At 41.4% G+C, this 20019-nt stretch overlaps 1 protein-coding gene across 1 annotated transcript in view; it reads left to right on the top strand.

Annotated features, from left to right (window-relative positions):
* The first annotated feature begins 1509 nt into the window (after positions 1-1509).
* Positions 1510-20019, top strand: part of LOC134538101 (intraflagellar transport protein 140 homolog) — a 39889-nt gene continuing 21379 nt past the window's right edge. The window contains exons 1-12 of the mRNA XM_063379123.1: positions 1510-1692; positions 2369-2517; positions 4955-5179; positions 6284-6408; positions 7174-7313; positions 8591-8769; positions 10274-10490; positions 11074-11333; positions 13207-13411; positions 13927-14149; positions 15393-15510; positions 17194-17351. Of these exons, the coding sequence (XP_063235193.1) occupies positions 2371-2517; positions 4955-5179; positions 6284-6408; positions 7174-7313; positions 8591-8769; positions 10274-10490; positions 11074-11333; positions 13207-13411; positions 13927-14149; positions 15393-15510; positions 17194-17351 (1997 nt within the window). The 5' untranslated portion in view covers positions 1510-1692; positions 2369-2370. The remainder of the gene's footprint in view (positions 1693-2368; positions 2518-4954; positions 5180-6283; positions 6409-7173; positions 7314-8590; positions 8770-10273; positions 10491-11073; positions 11334-13206; positions 13412-13926; positions 14150-15392; positions 15511-17193; positions 17352-20019) is intronic.

Genomic DNA, 20019 nt, shown 5'->3' with positions numbered 1-20019 from the left:
CTAGCATTTTGACACCCCATGACAAGCAGTAGTCAGCAATATATATCTCAAGAATATTTTTAAGCTGTACAAATTTTACACAAGTTCTTTACCCGAGGCTCGAACACAGAACCCCTTGGACCGAAAGCCGGTGTGCATCTGATCATGCTAAATATAGGTCAGCATTTTTAAATACCAGTTTACAAACATTCACACAGTGAAAGAAAATAACACGTTTAAATCAAATTATTGACAGTTTAATATGTTTTCAGGAAAGACATGAATCATCAAAGGAAACCAGGGGATTTTTTTATGTTTTACTTTACAAGTTGAAGGGTTTGTGAAGTCTTGATATTTTCTTGCTTTATAAATGACCATGAATTATTGATATGGTTGCACATTGCATCCTTATGTAGTTTTAATGGTCTCTTCTCAAATGATGAACAATATATTTTAATATGAGAGAAGCAATCAACCCCGACGAAGGTCGGTCTCTTGAGGAGTGCAGTGATGGGATGGATGTCTCGGTAGCATCGTGGTTATACCTATGTTGTTTCTCGATGCCAGCTCTCTCAGTAAGAACACCCTCCCACAGGGAGGTAAGTCGTGGACCATTCGGCCCATTTGGCTTATTGAAGGACGTCACCTGCGCTGAAGAATTATTCTATGCTACCTAGCCTGAACCTTCACTGACCCATGTGTTACAGACCCGTGGCTACACCTTTAACTAGACTAGGCACTCTGTGGACACTCACTGGGACAGGATAACGATAGGGGTTAAATGGTATTCACATGTCAGGTAGTAGTCATATTCAACTTTAATGCAGTTCCCTCATGTATCACTCTTCAATAAAACTGTAATTTGGATGTTTATAATGGTACTTGCTCCTAGTCCGAAACTTGGCCGGCACGCCTATGTGCCGGCGAATTACTTGAAAAAACACGATGGAGTCAGACATTTCCGATAAGTCTGGTGCCTGCCCGCATGCCGTTCGGTGTGAGGCGAAGAACTAAGGTCCCCACTTAAAAAGCATATGACGAGATATGTACGGAGCTCCAGAAATAAGAAAGAAGGAGCAAAATAATACTTAAAGATCTATGATGTTTACTAATCAGTTAAGGCAAAACAATTATAGGAGCTCGGTGAGGCTAGGTATGAACCGGCCAGTGGGTGGCACAGGACTGGAGAAAAGGCCATGGCTTATGCTCCATCTGCTAGTCTGTATCTGGCTGGCTGTCAATTATTATATTAAGTACACTGAAATATATAACACCATCCATTTCACTGGTTTAAGTTTTGAAGTAACATATCTATACTCTATACTAGAGGTGGCGGGTTGTAACATCATAGGGTGCGTTCCAACAGCAAAGGACGGTACTGAGACCTGGGTTTTGCTTACTGCCCTAGGCAATACCACGTACACCCCAATGTCAACATAGAATAAAATAGTGTGTATAGTATGATGTTTTGCTTTGCTTGTGTGTAAACAGATTGAAGACCTGGCTAGCTGATCGGCCATCACCCACAAACGTCAATTCTTTGCACATCGAACAAGAAAACGAAAGTAGGCGAATGGCAAAAGAGTAGCCTAACCAAACGTAGAATTATTCGGCCATGTTACTTAAACATAGTCTTTGGTGTAAACAATAAATATAAACATTTGCGTGCCGTTAACTATATTCGCAACAATCTTGGAAGAGGTTTTGAAACATGTACGTTGACATGTACAGTTAAAATTAGATCCGTAAATTATAGTTGTATTAATTAATTATGTTTGCAGTTCATATTCGTGCATACTTTTCTGGAAATTAATTATGTACCCTATTCAACTCAGTTTGTTATAGTTAAGCAAAAGCTGACAAACATATACATGAAGTACAACCAGCACCGCAGTTCAAAATTCATAAGTTAAAATGAAAACGAAATCAATTACGTTGTGTATTCTACATAAATTATTCTTCACTGGCCCACCGATATAATCTTCCTGATTTTCTCCCACTTGTTAATGGACATGACCGTGGGAGGAATTGTGAGAAGCTCAAAAATCTTAAAGAGAATAGGTTTAATAATAAACAAAATAATAATTGAAGAATATAAAATTATTTGTTTTTGTAATCCAACATAAATAAAAAGTGAATGTAACAAACATTCAAATGGAACCAATCCAAGCAACATAATTAGAACATTAAATATTACCAATTCCTTTCATGTACAGGGTTTTGGCAGTGCCACAAAAACCTTTCCCGTTAAACATTTAAAGCAGACACAATCTAGTTAATGATGTTTTTTTTTTGTTAAGACACCGTGGCATGAGCATTTGTTCAAAGTAGCAGGTGATGGGATCAGTAACTGGCTCTAACCAACAATGTGTGTGCTGTTGTGTTGCAGACATGTCTCTATACTTCGACTACAAAGTGCAGAGTCCTGATCCGTCGTCCATCAACATCAACATGGAGTGGCATCCGCAGCACCACATCCTGGCCGTGGCTTCCTTCAGCCAGGAGAAGGGGGGCTTCGTGACGTTGTTCGACGAACTGGTGCGTGGCCTGTTGCTACCGACTGGTTTGAAGTTACAGCGTGACCTCTCTTCAACAGAAACAAAGAGGGCGTAGGTGGTTTTGGATGACCAACATTTCGGATAACAACTAAAACATAATTAAATATTGCTCATCCAGCTGGAAGTAACTGATGATAATTATGAATTAAATTTTTTTTTTGTGAGATGTAGGTTGTATGAATAAAAGACTTTTAGTTTTACCCATATTTACTAGCAAAACACACTTTATAGAGTATAAAACACATGTACAACCTATTTTTAAAATAACTTTAAATACAGTGTTGTAATTAGTTTTACTGTTTGAAGGGATAAAAACAAATTTGTCTTCCTCTGCTTTTTCTTCTCGCAGCATTTTTGGTCACCAATGTGAAGACGTTGTTTCATTACGAAGACATTGGCAGAACGTGCTTCCTCTGATCGTTCCACGAACCATAAAGCAACCTTAGAATAATAAAACAACCTACTAATTTTTCACCTTAAAAGTTTAGTACTTTACTCAAGCCTAATATCCTAAGGTCTTAGGGTCGTTTCGGTTAAAAAGATTTCTGTAAATAGAGGTTTTACTGTATTCTCTTAGCCAAAGATTAACAGAGGGACTCAGAAAGTTACTATATTTTACGAACAGTTTTGCTTTAGTTTTACCTTCTTTACAAAAGTGGTCATGGAGACCGGCATTATATTATGATTCTTATTGCAGAAAATAAATATGTGGTCAATGTGCGATGGTGGAATCATCATTAATTTTTCTTTTTCATGGATGATGGGTGCCAGTATAGGGACGTGAGGAGTTTTATGTCGACAGTTCACTACAGAGGCTTAGCATCACAGCTGAGTGGTTCAGGTTAAGTTGGCTGCTTGGTTTCAAACTTGCAACCCTTTCCAGGACGAGAGCAACACTTCGGTGAACAGGCCATTAAGAAGCTTTTTACATGGTCCGAAATCTTTTGACAGTCACTAGAAAAGAATTATTTTAATAGTTGAATGAATGCCAAAAAATAAAATAGGCCCTAAGTTTAAGAAAAGCTCTGAGCTGCTTTCATAATTGACTGAGAGAAGTTATAATAGTGTGAGCTTACGAGGATTTTATCACACCTTTGCTCGCTGGTTGGTTGCAAACCATAGACTGCCCAACTGAAGTTCGATCGTTACTTGTTAAGCTATGTCCGAAAAAACTTTCCCTGACTCTTACAATTTCATGCTTACCTATGCTAACTAGAGGGTTTATGAGCACACCGCATGCTTTGCCGCAACGTTTCCTTCGTAGTTTTTGTGTCAAAAGTCGAATATAGCATTCAGGTTGAAAGTTCAAGACCGGAAAACCGTTTTATTCACTCTTGTCGCTGATAGTCAGTGTATTTGTGTCAGTGAGCTGGGACGATAAGTGCGACGCATTGCTGGTGCTTCTAGCACGGTCGCCCCTAAACGCAAGGCTGTGGCCTGGCACACGGTTTTCTCGTCGTGCATAGACCAACTAGGTTATTTGAGCAGTAACCATAACATCATGTGGCTGAGAAACGAGGATGAAGGTGTAATGAAAGTCCCTTGAGTGCTTTCAGGAAACTGTACTGATGTGTTTCATGTCTGAAAATTATACTGAATTCACATATTATAACCATTTTCACTCTTATAATAATACAGTTTAAAAACAGTATACTGAACAGAACTACTCATCCGCTCTCAGAGTATTCTTCAATGCATTTTCTCCCACACTTGTTAATGAACTTGAAAGTGGTAGGAATTGCGAGGAGCTCAAAAAATATTTAAGAGAATAGGGTTAGTAATAAAATAATAACTTAATTTGAAGAAATATAAAATAATTTGTTTTTTTGTAATCCAACAAGCAAATCAAAAATGAATTTGCAAGAAACCATTCAGATGGAATCAAAACTAAGCAATGTAATTAGAATATTAAAAAAAAATCAATTACACATCCCGTTCATGTACAGGGTTTCGGCCACTCACATTCAGGGTCTCCACAGTTAGTACCTACTTTCGTACTAGATCTAGTACTTTTATAACTTTTTTTAGTGGTTTAGTACAGATCTAGTACATTTTTTCTTTAATATAATAATATTATTGTAACTCCAATATTTTTTATCATTAAGCGTAATTTTATTTAAAAAAAAAAAACTATGGAATGTACGTGTGTGTGTGTGTGTGGTGTGATATTTAAGTTTGAGCATTGCAAATGTCGTGATAACTTCCCTAAATTGTTTAAAACACCATAAACAAATTATAATTTAGTACTTTTTTTTTTTTTTCTAATCTGGTACTTTTTTTCTCGCCTGAGTTGGGTACGAAATATTTTTTTTCCCTTGTGGACACCCTGCGTCGGATCCCTCGAGCAGTGTCGAGCTGTCGGCAGACGCGAGGACGGCGGGGCCCAGCACGGCGGTGAGCGGTGCTTGTGGTCGCAGGGGGACGTGCTGGAGGGCGTGGCGTGCCCCTCGCACCCCGTGGCCCAGGCCACCGCGCTGGCCTGGCACCCCTCCAAGAAGCTGCTGGTGACGGGCTGGGAGGACGGCGAGCTGCGACTGTGGGCGGGGGAGAGGGAGTTCGCGAGCGTGCAGTCCGCGCACCGCGCCCCCGTCACCGTGCTGCAGTGGAGCGAGCAGGGCGGGCGGCTCGTCTCGGGCGACACGGTGTGTGGCCCCTCATCCCCTCCCTCCGCCCTCCGCCCTCTGTGCAGGCGTCATGTTCGGGAAGCGCGGGGGTTTCCGCGTCCCTCCGCCGGAAAATTTGAAATATATTTTCTTAAAAAAAAATTTTTTTTTTGAAAGCCAATTTCGACTTTGACTTTCTGAAGATGGTTTTGCTAGTTTTACGATGATAAATTTTTATAATCTTTCCCGGTAAATTTTAATCAGGCTAGATTTAAAAAAAAAACAATTTTAAATTTTCAAGGAAATAGCGTCATTATTTATGAGGCGATAAAATCTTTGAAATGTTTTTCATACAGAATCTTGAAATCTTAATTGAAATCAAAAAAAGGCAGTGCTTTAAAGTACATGCTTACAAAACTTTTTATTCTTTTTTTTTATTTTCCTTTCATGGCTAATCATGACACTGGTACTAAACTTGACGCTAGTGTCACATCCAAAAACACAAATTTTGTCATTTCCTCCTAGGGATAATATTATATGGTGAGTTGCGATAAAATTGAAATAACACAAAAAAAGCAAGTCAGTACACTGTAACACCGATATGCAAGTTCAAACACAATGAAGCACTTAAATGCAACTAAAATCATGAAATTAATCAGCATTTATAACCAAAACTTAACTCAAATAAAATAATCTAATCTTTTAATAAAGTAAATTCAATAAGTGTAATTTATTTAGCAAGATATTTGTACCAAATTTAATGTACTAAAAATTTTTTTTTGGGGGGGGAGGGGGGTGATATATATATTTTTTTTGTTTTGTCTTGCAACTATTATTAGAAACTCAGTTTTACATTATGATGGTACATTTTTTCAAAACACGCAAAGACTTGTTAATTTATTTTTTATTGTGTATTAATAAGTCAAAATCATTTAAGTGCCATATTTGTTTAGTAATTGTTATAGTAATGAATAAACAGAATTTATTAAAATATATAAAAAAAAAAACCACCAAAGGTTTTAAAAACAAAATTGGCCTAAAAATAAAACCATTTAATCTTGTCCCTAGCGATAACTATAAAAACGCTCTATGTTTCACGGTTTGGCGACAGTGAAGCTGCTGAGCTCGGGGTGTTCCTTGCAGGCGGGTTCGCTGGTCTGCTCCAAGCTGGACTCGAGGAACCAGGTGCTCTCCGTGATCCACCACGAGCTCAAGGACGCCCTCACCCACATCGCGTTCCGCAGGAGCCCGCCCGGGATCGACATCAGGTAGGCTCGTGCTTCCCAGACATTAGCTACGGCGGGATTGCCACCAGTGAATGCAAACGCAAATTTTCAAGTTTTCATACTTAAGTGTGCATGCAATTCGTGTGGAAGAACTGGACCCAAGCTCTGCTTCGACAACCGGCGATGTAATAATAATGATGTCGGTCATTTACGACATAGCCTAAGTAACCTACTCTGTGTCTCGTCGTTGTAGGTAGTCATCAATATTCTAAGCCGTAACCCATTTTCAAATCTCAGAAACACATAGGTGAGTTCTTAAAAAAATTGAATAAATTTGTCGAATGTTGGACGGTATCAGTTGTCAAATACACACTCAATTTTACGAGCTGAAAGATTAAAAACGGTTTTTGCATCCTACGATCAGTACGTCCTGTAAACGTTACTGTCAGGTAAACTTCTAGAGCTCAAGTGGATTCCGAAGTAGCTTGGCTTCTGGGTTGTAGCCGTGTCCTTGGCGAATAATTCACTGACGTTTCTGTCGACATTGCAGTCGCCATCATCAGGCAGCAGTTACCTACTCAGCAGGTTACTTACTCAGTAGGTAACTGCTCCCTGATGATGGTGACTGCAATGTCGACCAGAAACTTCGAATGAATTATTCGCCAAGGACAAGGCTACAACCCAGATGCCAAGCCACTTCAGAGCAATGGCCGTGAAAGCCTGCGAACGTTATTCAAATGCCGTTCCTCCAGCCTCGTAGCCCCTCTCGGGCGCGCATGTGTGTAACGTCCTTCCTGTCGTGTTGAGCGGCCTGGCGCGAGCGGCCGTCGCCGGGGACGAGAGAGCGCTGGACCTGTTCAGCGCCTGGCGGCCGCGCACCGCGGGCCAGCGCGTCGCCTTCCAGTCGGGCGGCGACAACCTGTGCTTCTACGTCAGCTCCGTGTCGGGTGAGTGCCCCGCTTCCCGGCCGGCACCGGCTCCACATCCGTTCAAGAGTCAGTTTGTAATCATCAAGGTGGCAGTAGCGTAGCAGGCGGGTGGCAGGGATGGCCCCCGCCAGGGGCGCCGGAACAGTGGTTTCGCGGTTACTGAACCCTCCCCCCTCTCTTTTAATGCATTAGGGTGGCGCCATTTTCAAGTCTGGCCAGGGGCGCCAGTCACCTTAGCTACGCCACTGCAAGGTGGCAGCAGAAGGAAACTGTAAGAGTAGTGACTTCACCGGTTTATTGTTGTAGTCTATGCAGTCTTCCTGTAGCCGTGATGTAGAGAGGATGGTGTTGCAGTGTAGTCGTGAAATAAATATCCTCAAAGGAAAATGTTCGTATGCTTTCCTCGATAAAATCGGGCCCAACAATTTCGGCTTGATTTTTTTTTTTCTTTTCGTGTTCGTGTTTTCATCTTTCTTGTGCATTCTTGTGGTTTCTCTGCGACATACATTAACCATCAGTGGCGTGTGGCCTTGAAAATGTTTCAAATCTTCTAGGCGTGTGCAAATACCAATTTTTTTGGTGCAAAGCTTATATCAAATTAAATTTTTACGAAGGCGAATCGAATTGTGAATATTGTTCTCGGCGAAGCTGTATTACACTTATTTTACGAACTACAGGTTTGAAATAGAAAAAAAAAATGTCAAACTTTGTACATAATGTTTTAACTGATTTAGTTATTAGTCATTTTGGCCCTGAATATGACACCATTCAATAACAAGTATAAAATAACCATGCATAATGTTAATTTCAAGCATTCATAAAAGCAAACGGAGTACCTTCTTTTGTTGTTATTTTTTTCAAGTGACCTGCTTTATCAAAGCAAGACAAATACAACACAAAAAAAAGAGGACTTGATATTTGCATGAGCGAATCTTAGATGCAGGAATTTGTATTCATATGGTTGTAAGAGAAACCTGGCCAGATAGTTGTTAAAAATGTAGATCTGGCAAAGTGAATATTTATATTTCATGGTAGATTTGGCTGTACAGGTCAGTGATATACAGTTTATGAAGGTTAATTGGCGCCCTGTAATCCGGAAGTAATTTATTTCTTTGTTTTAAAGCTTTGCAACAACCGTGATGTGAAGCTTCGGCATCACAGCCAAAGCTTCAGATCAGAAGTTGAGCATGTTTCCTGGCCAATTCAGATCGAAGCTTGGATCGGTCCACTTGGCGGAAGCTTGGCACGGACCCTGCCGAGAGAGCGCAGCGCGAGGGTGGGGCGGCCGTGCGCAGGCATGCTGTACTACGTGAGCGAGGAGGGCTCCTGCGCGGAGGTGCTGAACACGGACGGCTCCGTGTTCCGCCGACTGCTGTACCACGAGCGCAAGGACTGCCTGGTCGTGATGACCGAGGGCCTGAACGTGGGCCAGTTCAGCGTCGACGCCAAGGGACAGCTCACCGAGGTCATGAAGGTCGGTCGCGGCCTCCGCTCAGCTGGCTTGGGGTGGCGATGCTGAGTTTTACTTTTGTCAGTGCGGTATGTGACGGTGAAGTTTAAATGTTCCCTGGATGATGCATGATATTGAAGTTTTCAAATTGGGTTAGTGATAATTGCAATATTAGACCCCTAAATAACAATAAAATCAATAAATATGAGACTAACGACGGTCTAGGACAATATGCATTGTCAATACAGCAGAGATATTTGTTACGCACAGTCTCGTTGGGCTTTTAGTTTGAAATATTGTTAAAAGCGCAGTAGCTAATGAACAGCATCGAGCGTTCGGAAGTGTCGGCGTGGCTTGATGCTGTTTCGGTCGAGTACCTTGTGCTCTGGTGATGCTCTGGGCAGTCGATTCAGTTGGCTGGCCAGCATAGTGTCGTTTGTCCACAGTTTTGACACGAGGTGATGTCTGCTGGGCTCTGCCATTGGGATATATTTCCAGTGGTTATTTGAAGAAAAGATCTGAATCACTGACACAATGTGATATCAGACTTTAAACAGTAACACTTGGCTTTTTTATTTTATTTTTATGGAGCACATTGTTACAACTGGTTTTGAATACCATTTTACTGTGTATTTATTTATCTTTGTATTCTTGTTAAAACTATATTGACATTTGGTAATCTGACATGGCCGTGGTATGAATGTGCACGATGAAAGACCTTTGACTGTATTAGGACATTATTTTAATTGATATTGTAGGTGCTAAATTTAAAGGCACTCTTCTTAGGGTTTGTGAAATTTGTTTACACTTAATTAATTCAAAAAATATATAATTATGTAATTTTAAGTTACAACTTTTACATATGTTTTTTAATTATTTAACTTTTTTTTTACACTTGTGTGTATGTACTGGCTGTACGTCTGTGCCAATACTAGTTTTTTTTATGCAAAGCGAATATCAAATTGAATGTTTAAAATGTTTGCAAAGTCGAATCAAATTGCAAATATTCGTCTCGGCGAAGCTATATTAAACTTATTTCACTAAATACAGGATTGAAGTAAATAAATTAAACAACCATTTAAAATTTTGTAATGTTTTAACCGAATGAGTGATTAACCAATTGGGCCCTATGTATGACATAATTTTAAATAAAAATTATAAAATAACCACACATAATATTAATATTGAGAATTCATAAAAGCAAACAGTGTGCCACTCTTTGATTATTTTTTTTTAAGTAACCAACTTTGTTAAATCAAAACATATACAAAACACAAAAAAAAAAAAAAAAATTAAATATTATATTAGCGAATAGACTTACCGAGTTCTAAAGCTTTGCAACAAATGTGAAGCTTTACATTTCACGCAAAGCTTTGCATCACAACCGAACAATCAAATAAAACTATATAGAACATTTTCTGGCAGAGTCAAATGGAATACTAGAAAGAGCTCTGAGTGGTTCTCTTGGTGGAAGCTTCGCACAGGAACCTGCAGTGAGGTGATCCTGCCACGACCTCCCCTGCCGCAGGTGAAGCTGAGCGGGCGCTCCCAGGACGCGACCATGGCGTGGGCGGGCGTGGGCGTGCTCGCCGTGATCACGGGCGACCTGTCGGTGCGCTGCTGGGACCTCGAGTCGGGGGAGAACTACCTGCTGCCGGGCCCGGCCAAGGCCGTCTCTGCCGCCGCCGCGGCGTCGTCGCAGCCCGCCGAGGTCTTCACCAGCCTCGGCTACTGCCCCCAGAAGCGTGAGTGGCGGCCACTAGGCGAGCTCGTTCCGCGGTGGTTCGTCCCCAGAACTGGACCCGGGACGCGAGAAACACCCAAACTGGCCAGGAACTAAACCAAAATTCGGTCAAAAAGTATTTTTTATTTAAAATACTGTTGAGTCTTGATTAACCAAGTTAGTGAAGACCGTGGCAAGCTCAGATAAGCTGATCTCTTGGTAACATCGTCTTGGTTAGTGGTTTTAAGTCGGTCCAGAGGTATCATTTTCGGGGTGATGTTTTTCCAGTTTTTCCTTCAGTGTGGATTCTTTCTCGTCGTTCGCTATGATTCGCCCAATGCGTAAATTTAAATTTTTTAGGGTTTTTTTCTTTAGGCTTTCGACAATGGTTAGATAACTTTCAAGGTCCTCAAGCAAATTGTTTTAACGGTCTTTGCCTGTTAATGGCTCTTCAGGTTGGCTTGGATGATACAGAAACTTTGTTAATTGAAGCTAGGTTGATCGATTATTTGACAGAGTAATTCGTGTTGGTTTCATAACCTTCCGTGTGTTATTTGTGGTGTGTCGTGTCGGGACCTGGACGAGGCGTGTGCTGCCGTGTGCAGGGATGCTGTGCGCGGGCACGAACCTGGGCGGCGTGCTGATGTGGAAGCACGTGCCGCCCGTGCCGCCGTTCGACCCGGGGCCCGGCCCCAGCGCGCCGAGGGAGCCGTGGCGCTGCTGGGTCGCGGAGCCCCCGTGCAGCGTGCGCGGCGCCGTGAAGCAGGTCAGCTGGGCGCGCTCCGAGCCCCTGCTGGCCGTCAACACCGTCAGCTGCGTGTACGTGCTGCGCGAGCAGGCTCTCTGCGCGCACTTCTGCCGAGGGGTGAGCTCGCTCCGCCCCCCCCACGTGAGAGTGTTCTGTACCGGCTTTGAATATATATACTGTATAGAAGTCACCAGCCCAGGTTAAAATTTCTAATACTGTTTTGAGGTAGTTGGTTAATTCACCGCCGCAATCGCCACCATCCCTAGGGGCATCGACTTGCGGTGGTCCCTAGAGGACAAGTGTCGAACTCTTCAAACACCCCTTCCCCCTCCCGTTGAACGACCATGAGCTGCAGTGAAGGATGGGTGGGGGGTGCGGGGAATGACAGCGGGCGACATTGCTGCGCTTTAACGTGTAAATAACAACTAAGACGATACAGGGCGTTACGGCAGCGCACTGCAGCGGTGAAGTTCCCAAGCTGCTCATCATACGCTCCTGGAAAACGTAGTGTAAATCCTATCCACTCACGACTTCTATACAGTATATATATTCAAAGGTACCGGTCACCTCAGGTCTGTTGGGTCCTCGTACTCACTTCAAGTACCGTGAAGTTGTGAATCTCAACACCAGTCACAAACCCCATCATTCTACGTACTGTTTGAAGGGACAAGATTATGTGGCGAATTGCGGAAAAACCGAAATAACACCGAAAAAATTGCCATAACACCGTATAACTAGGGACCGGAAAAATTCGCGGTTTCTATGACCTGCAGGATGAACTCCATAGTTCTACGTACACTCGGTCAAATGCCACCCACTCATTGGCTGCTGTCTTGTGAGACGTTCCAGTGTAGCAGCCTGTGATTCGTATAAAGATTTGGTTGGGTGTTTCTCATTGGCCCAGAGTCATCCAGGTGAGTTGTGAGCCAATAGCAGAGGCAGCACTGAGGTATAACGATTCGTATTTTGGCCTATCGCGAAATGAATTCGCGAATTTTTCCGGTCTCTGCGTATAACACTGAAATGCAAGATACATCATGGTCATGGAATTATGTAGCATTTAACCAAATCATAAAAAAAAGTAATCATTATTTTCAGACAAAATTTGTATTCTAGTGCACGGATCAAAACAATTAATTTAATTTGTTTCATTGTGAATCTCTTATTAAATCATTTTCAAAACACAAATGCTTCATAATCTATTTTTATTGTTCCGAATGTATATGTTTCAAACCGATTGAACACTTAATTATTTTAATTGTAAAAAGGCAGCATGTATGCTTTACCACTGTTTTGGTGGAGTAAGTATTACGAAACAGCTTTTATAAAACTTGTAAACATTAACACGGAATTCCTGTATTTTAAAAACAAAATTGTACTAAAAATAAATCCATAAAATCTTGTCTCTAGCTATTTGATATTGATGTGTCAGTTATACTTTTTTTCCTTCTACTTCCAGTCACACAGGATGCTGATAACATCTGCTCATTGGCTCATAGTAAAAAGTTAAGATGTTTGCATGTTGGTTGTGACTGGGCAATACACCGCAAGACTATTGAAATTTTCGCAGGGGAATGTTTAGTTGTTAAGCTTTCCCGTGGTACCAGGATTATATTTATAGTTCTTGGTGCTGGCTATTCGCCGAGATTCCGGCGGAACCGAGAGAAAAAGGACCGGCACATCACAGCCGTTTGATAATCGGTACAAGCAAGCACGGCTCCGGACAGTGGCCATAGACCCTTTGGCTTTCGAGCCTGAATTTGTTAGGATGGTATGTTTAAGTGTAGGTACTCTTAAGAATTAAATTCCATCTGTTAAACTTTTCTGTCATAAAATGTTGTGTAAAACATTTATGATTCAGTTTTTGAAGACCATAATATTTGTAAATGTGCCAACGCCGATCTTGAATTATTTAATGTTGTGTTTTGCAACTGCATCTCGCATGTCCACGGTAGTCCGTCCCGACAAGTGTTCCTGCGTCTGCCGGCAGGTGTCGGTGGTGCAGGTGGCGCCCAGCCGGCTGGTGGTGGAGGCCTCGGGCGAGGAGGGGGCGCGGCCCGGCACGGAGCTGAGCACGGACCTGCAGGTGTGCGGCGTGGCGGCAGGCGCGGACCACGTGGCCGTGTGGAGCAACAAGACGCTGGCCGTGTACCAGCTGCTGAGGGAGGACGGCGGGCTGGCGGCCAAGGTGCTGGGTGAGTGTCGGCCCGCGGGTACCGCCACGGCGCCGTCTGGTGGCGCCGGCCCCAACCGCACTCCATCTGCGTCAGTCTTTAATGAAGCAATCGAATAACTTAACGTTACTCATTTTATCGTTCATGATAAAAATTTAAGACTGTGAAAGTAAAGCAATACCAAATCACTACTCATTAGTACTTTACACAAACACCCTTACTTGAAATGAAACATTTTTTTTTTTTTGATATGTTATGGAGTTAACTACTTATTATCTCAAGTCAAATTTTGAGCAAATTTTCAAATAATAAAAACTGTAAAATTTTTATAATAGTAAGGCTCATTCACTACTTGAGTGCCGTCTGGTAAAATGTTCTTTTGTTAGAAATGAAATCGTCTTGCAATGAAAGTGAGATATTGTCGGTAACTGTAGCAGTGACTTGTCTTGCAATGAAAACGAGATATTATCGGTAACGGCAGCAGTGCCGTCCTCTGGTCGGCCAGCGTGTGACGCCCTGCCTGCTCCTGGTCGAAGGCTCGTTCGCGTGCGAGGCGGCGGCGGCGGCGTGCGTGTTCGAGGACAGCGTGGTGACGCTGGACCAGGATAAGGTGAGCGTGCGCACCTTCCACGGGACCGTGAAGCAGGCGCTGCCGTTCAGCGACGCCGAGGGCCAGCCGATCTGCATGCAGCTGTGCGGGGGCTTCCTGGTGGTGGCGACCAGCGGCGGCGTCCTCAAGCTCTGGGACCTCACCAGGAGGTGAGTCGGTGTCGCGTACTGGAGGGGTGGGGACACACAAGGGCCTGGGACCTCACCAGGAGGTGAGTCGGTGTCGCGTACTGGAGGGGTGGGGACACACAAGGGCTGAGGCCACCATCATTCTGGGGGAAAGCATGTTTTCAAGGTTTGGCTAGAAAGCTACGAGTCTTAAGAGACTACGAGGCTACAAGGCTACAAGTCTACAAGTCTACAAGGATCTAGCTGGTTACGAGTTATACACGGCTGCGAGACTGCACGGCTAAAAGGCTGCGTAGCTACAAAATTACATGTCTATGAAGTTACAAGGATACAAGTCTACTCGGCTCCAAATGACTGCAAGGCTACATGGCTACAAAGCTTCAATTCTACGAGTCTACAAGACTCCTCCAACTGCCTACGAGTCTACAAAGCTCCAACTACTCCAGCAGCATTATGTTATAAGATTACAAGACTACTTGTTTACGTAGCTAAAAGTCTACGAGGCTACTTGGCTACGTAGCTACATCTCTACGAGGCTCCAAGACATCATGACTACGCGAATACGAGCCATGAGGTTACGAGACTACGTGACTACTGTTGTAAACATAAGTTTTTGAAAAGAGCTCACATAATAAGCAATGATTGTGTACAACACATAGGCACCACTTGTATCTTGAAAAATGAGTTCAAACTTAAAAAAAAAAAAAAAAAATACAATTGAAGCATAGATAGCAGTTTTGTAGTACTTACCTACTCCACTAAAATAATGGTAAAATTTATAAGCTGCAATTTTTATGATAAAATAGTCTGTAATAAATTGGTCTAAAACAGATTCACTCGGAACAATAAAAAAAAATTAATGAAACTAACAAGCATTTTTGGTTTAAGTTATCCAATAAGAGATTCACAATAAAACAAATTAAATTAATTTTTTTTTGATCCATCCGCTTTGGTAGTATTTTTTGTCGGGAAATGAGATCCCATAAATTTCAAACCTTAAAAGATTAATTTTTTTAAATTGTGAGTTAGGTAATTTGTAGTTAAATGCTACTTAATCCCATGACATAAATTGATTTCATTGCTAACATGGAGTATTAACTTTCATTTTGTGGTTATGCAGTGTTTTGAAATTCTTTTTTTGTGTTATTTTGGTTTTTTATGGCACTTCACGAAAAATTATTGTCGCTAAGCATCAAACAAGTGAGGATCGTTCACTGCCGGTTGAAGCTTGGCTTCCTGACGGACTCGGCTCCCTCGGTTCCAGAGAGGCCCGGCTGCACTGCCAGCCCAAGAGCCTGGGGGAAGTGCTGTTCGACTTCGGGGAGGTGATACTGGCCCGCTGCAACAGCAACGGCACCAAGGTGTCGATAAGCATCGCTAAGGTCAGTGGGCCCTCGAACCATCGTCCGTTACGTTCCAGGAGGTGTTCAGGCAAATTGAGGAAGGAATCAAATGCAGATTCATCATAACCAGGGGTGCTAAAACAGGAAGGGGGGGGGGGCAAGGGTATTTTGCCCCCCCCCTCTGAAACCTTGTAGTGGGGGCAAACGGGGGCAAAGAAAGTGCTGTGTAATCAATTTTTAGATAATAAAACTGCTTAAATAACACCATTTTCCACCTTGGAATACAAATTTTCCCGGGGGAGGACCCCCAGCTTCAATAGGGGGGATCGATGATTCTTTATAAAAAGGTATATTGGCCCCCCGTTTGGATATTTAGTTGTTGCGTCCCCGATCATAACTACTAAATTTATATTTACCCAAGTGAGTTGTGGCATGGAACTAAGAACAGTTCACAGTGGCCAGTCCCATAAGTATCCCTGATGACCAGGCGCACTGGTGTCGACGGACCGGGAAGGGATGAGGAAAGGGCAGGGGGAGAGGAGAGGAAGCGCAAGGGGAAGGCACAAGTGTCACGGACCAGGAGGGGATCAGGGGCCCACCGGGGGGGGGGGGGTAGTCTAGAAGAAGACAGCATTAGTGGCACTGCTCACCCGCTATGAGCTCAAACATAAAATAAATCTCTGCCAATTTCCAGGTAGAAGGAACAGAAATTGGTTTTTTGTGAAGGATTGAGATACGCATGGTTGAAATACTTATTATATTTTAACATAAATTTTGCTTGTTCATATAAAAAGTTTATTTTGTGTGTATGTGGAGGGGGGGGGGGGGAGGTAGGTTCCAGACACCTCCCTTCCAGGATTAAAAAAAATTAAACAAGTGAAGGCAGAATAAGGAAATCATAGCAAATTAGCAGCTTTTAGATTATTTATTTTATAAGGATTATTGTAATACTTAATGGGCTACAATAATGTATTTGCTCCCCGTTATAGCCCGATATACACACAAGCAGCAGGAATTATTTTTCCAAGTACCTAGTCTATATTGAATACCGGTTCGCACGTGTGTTAGTGTGAGCATGTCTTACATACAAACTTGACATGCATGTTTCACATTCATTTAATAACATATAAGTACATGAGTATTTCATGACTTGATTTAAGTAAATCATCAAATAATTGACCTAAGAACAAGGTATAAAAAAAAACGATTAAATGAACACCGAAATATGAAATGTTCAGTTTCTTCAAGCTACATCATTACCTGAATTTGTACTTTGTAAAGGTTGGAGTTCTGAAAGTGTGGCAGTAAATTTTTATTTCGGAATTCAGTTGTGGAGAGAGATCATGAGTAATTACGTAACTGTTGTGCTGAATGATCTCCTCCTGCACAGAGCTGTGAGAGCTGGGGACAGCAGCGCGTGGTGAGTGTCCTGACATGTCGTCGCACAGAGAATCGGAGTGTTCCATGTCCATTGAAGTCGGAACTGAGATACAAGCATTTGGAAAGTTCAAACAACTATGAACATCATGACGTAGAACAAAATAACATTGGTCTTAAATTAAGAACAAACACATTTTTTATGTGCGTAGACGTTGTGTGTGGATATACATAGTACAAATGGATACTAATATTAATTTCGTGTCCATAGCATAAAAAACCTAAAAAGTGGACATAGAACACTCCAATACTCAGGCGGCGATGCGTGCGCGTGCGTGTGTGCAGTCGAACTTCCTCCCCGACTCGAAGCTGTTTGTGTGGGACGTGGAGACGGACGCGCTGGATCACTTCGACTTCGCCCGAGGCGCGGGCGGCGCGGCCGGCGTGGCCGAGGAGGAGGAGGAGGGCCGGGGCTCGCTCAGCCCCGAGCCGGGCGGCAACAGGTACGAGCGCCCCTCTCGGCACGGTGGAGGCCGGTGTAGCTCCCGTCCGCCGTCCGCAATAATCAGGAACCCCAAAAAAAAAAAATTGGTTGTCTGTAAAGTTGGTTTACAGACGATAGTTTAACGTGACGTCATAACAAAACATTGATGAAATTATTGATCCAGAAGATCAAACCTTTTAGGCATTAAAAATATTATATTCTTTGAGGAAGAAATTTTTTTTAATTTTTCTATATTTTGTATGTAAAATCTACCTCTGCATACTTTTATGAATAAAATTGAATCAATATTATTGAATTATCACTATTTTGTATGTATACAAAGGAGTGAAATGAAATGTACAATTTAATTAATAAATTTACTTTTATTTGCGTTCATTAATTCAAATATATTTATTACTTTTGAAATGTTGCGTGCGACGTATTTATTTTTACAAGTGCAAAAAAATTCGCAGCTGCCGAGATTCGAAACGATAATCTTTGGATTGGAAGTCATCCACGCTAACCAAACGACCACGAGTCCATTTTGAGAATAATCGATTCAGATGGTCTAAATTAATAATATTCCACGCACAATATTTGTTTGAATTTCTTTTAACTAGCATATTCTCTGTTTGACTCGAAATATTTACACGCTCGTGGGCTCATAACTATAATACGGTGTGTGATTTAGTTGATCAAATAATAACTCATGACAAATAATTACCAATTTCAAACTAAAGCGTGAAAAGTATCATACCAGCAATAAATATTTAGTTACACAGCTAAAACAATACTCATACAACACTGTTTAAATATACTGATTTACACTAGTAATTAAAATAATACCTACTTGTAAGAATGCCATTTCCTTGCGAATATACTCCCGTGGCGCGGTGCACAACAATAACCTCGAACCAGTACGCCGCCACGTGCCGGCCGAGTTCTCTGTAGCGTCCGCAACATACCAGAGAGATGCCACGCATGTAGTGGGACATCGGTAGTGGGACATCCATAGTGGGACATCCGTAGTGGGACATCCGTAGTGGGACAATTTCGTGCGTGCAGCCAGCCAGCGTTCATCGATTTATTAGACGTCACGTCAAAAAAATTAAGTATGAAATACAATTTAATTTGGTGATTTTGAGTTTTTTTTATTACAACATTTCAATATTTTTGTAAAAACTACAAAGTTTGACACGAGAGAGAACCTCATATTTACCTTGTGTTAAAAGAAGCTCGTGATACGTTACAGATTTGTAAAAAAGAGAAACGAATTTGATAATGCCATAATTTGAATTAAGTTTCTTTTCTACTACAGCACCAGTTGATAGTATTGACGAAGGGCACAGACATGATTTGCTGTTCTTTGTGAAGGGATTACGGAGCACAGGATATTATTCCCATTAAAACTTCATTGTTTCTGACAATCCTGCCAAATCGCTAGTCTGGCGTGACCGTGTTACAAGCCAAAAAAAAAAAAAAAAAAAAAAAGAGAGTTATTTTAACTGCAATTTTAATTTTTGGTGTCATTGTGAAATCTGATAGCGGAAATGGATACCAGAGAAAGTACTTCTTGTGTGTGGTAAGTTGTGATTTCTGATTTGTACTTTTTGTATGTATCTCTATACTTTTTGGGGTATCTGCCAGGTCTCTTTATGAAAGTTCAGGAAAAAGTCATGGAATCCTAGAATAGGTCTTGAAAGATGTTTGTATAATTATTGTAGACAAGATTTTATAGTTAAATTTTTAGTCCATATTTGTTTTTTTAAAAAGAGAATTTCGGTGTTACTGTTTTTATTTTTATAGAAGCTGTTTTGTAGTACTTACTCCACCACAATAGTGGTAAAATTTACATGCTGCAATTTCACAATAAAATAATTTGTATTAAATTGGTCTAAAACAGATACATTCCGAACACTAAAAATTTGTGGTTAAAAAGTGATTCAATAAGAGATGCTTGATAAAACAAATTAAATTAATTTTTCTGATAAATGCATTTTGCTACAATTTTTTGTCCAGAAATAAAGATATTCCTTGAATTTCAAACATTAAAAGATTAATTTTTTATGATTCGAATCGAGAATTGGTTAAATTCTACTTAATTCCATGATATAACTTGTATTTCGGTGCCACATGGTGTAGCAACTTGCATTTTGGTGTTATGCCATGCGGTGTCTCGACATGTTTTTTGTTGTTATTTCGGTTTTATTGCAATTCACCATATTATCTTGTCCCCAATAAATTATGTCTGTTATATAGTGTTTTACGTAGTGAGATGATTAGAGAATATTCGTTGTTTGAACTCGTAAATGCAGTGTGTACTTAAATGTTTTTTTTTTTTTTTGCCTCTGCACTTTGGAAACACGAATTTGGTTAACAAACCAGTATTTTGCTGAGGGATGAATGTGAAATTGTTTCAACCATTTCCTGGAAACCAAAATTACTTTTATTTGTGTTAACGTAGCAATGATTGTGAAATGATGGACTAGAAGTCAGAGGTGCCCACCCCCCCTAACCTAATGATGCGGCCCCCCCCCCCCTGAAATTTTTTATGCCATTTTCTCAATGATTTACTCAATTATTTTATAATATAATACTTTTTTAGTATTATATTTTATCACATTTTGCATTAATTAAAACTGATTTTCTAATAATAATTTTGGTCATATCAGGTAATATTTCCATCC

This window comes from Bacillus rossius, chromosome 13 (assembly GCF_032445375.1).
Source record: "Bacillus rossius redtenbacheri isolate Brsri chromosome 13, Brsri_v3, whole genome shotgun sequence".
In the NCBI taxonomy this organism is placed as follows: domain Eukaryota; kingdom Metazoa; phylum Arthropoda; class Insecta; order Phasmatodea; family Bacillidae; genus Bacillus; species Bacillus rossius.
The sequence above is the reverse complement of the archived record's forward strand: the minus strand, read 5'-3'. Positions and strand labels throughout refer to the sequence as shown.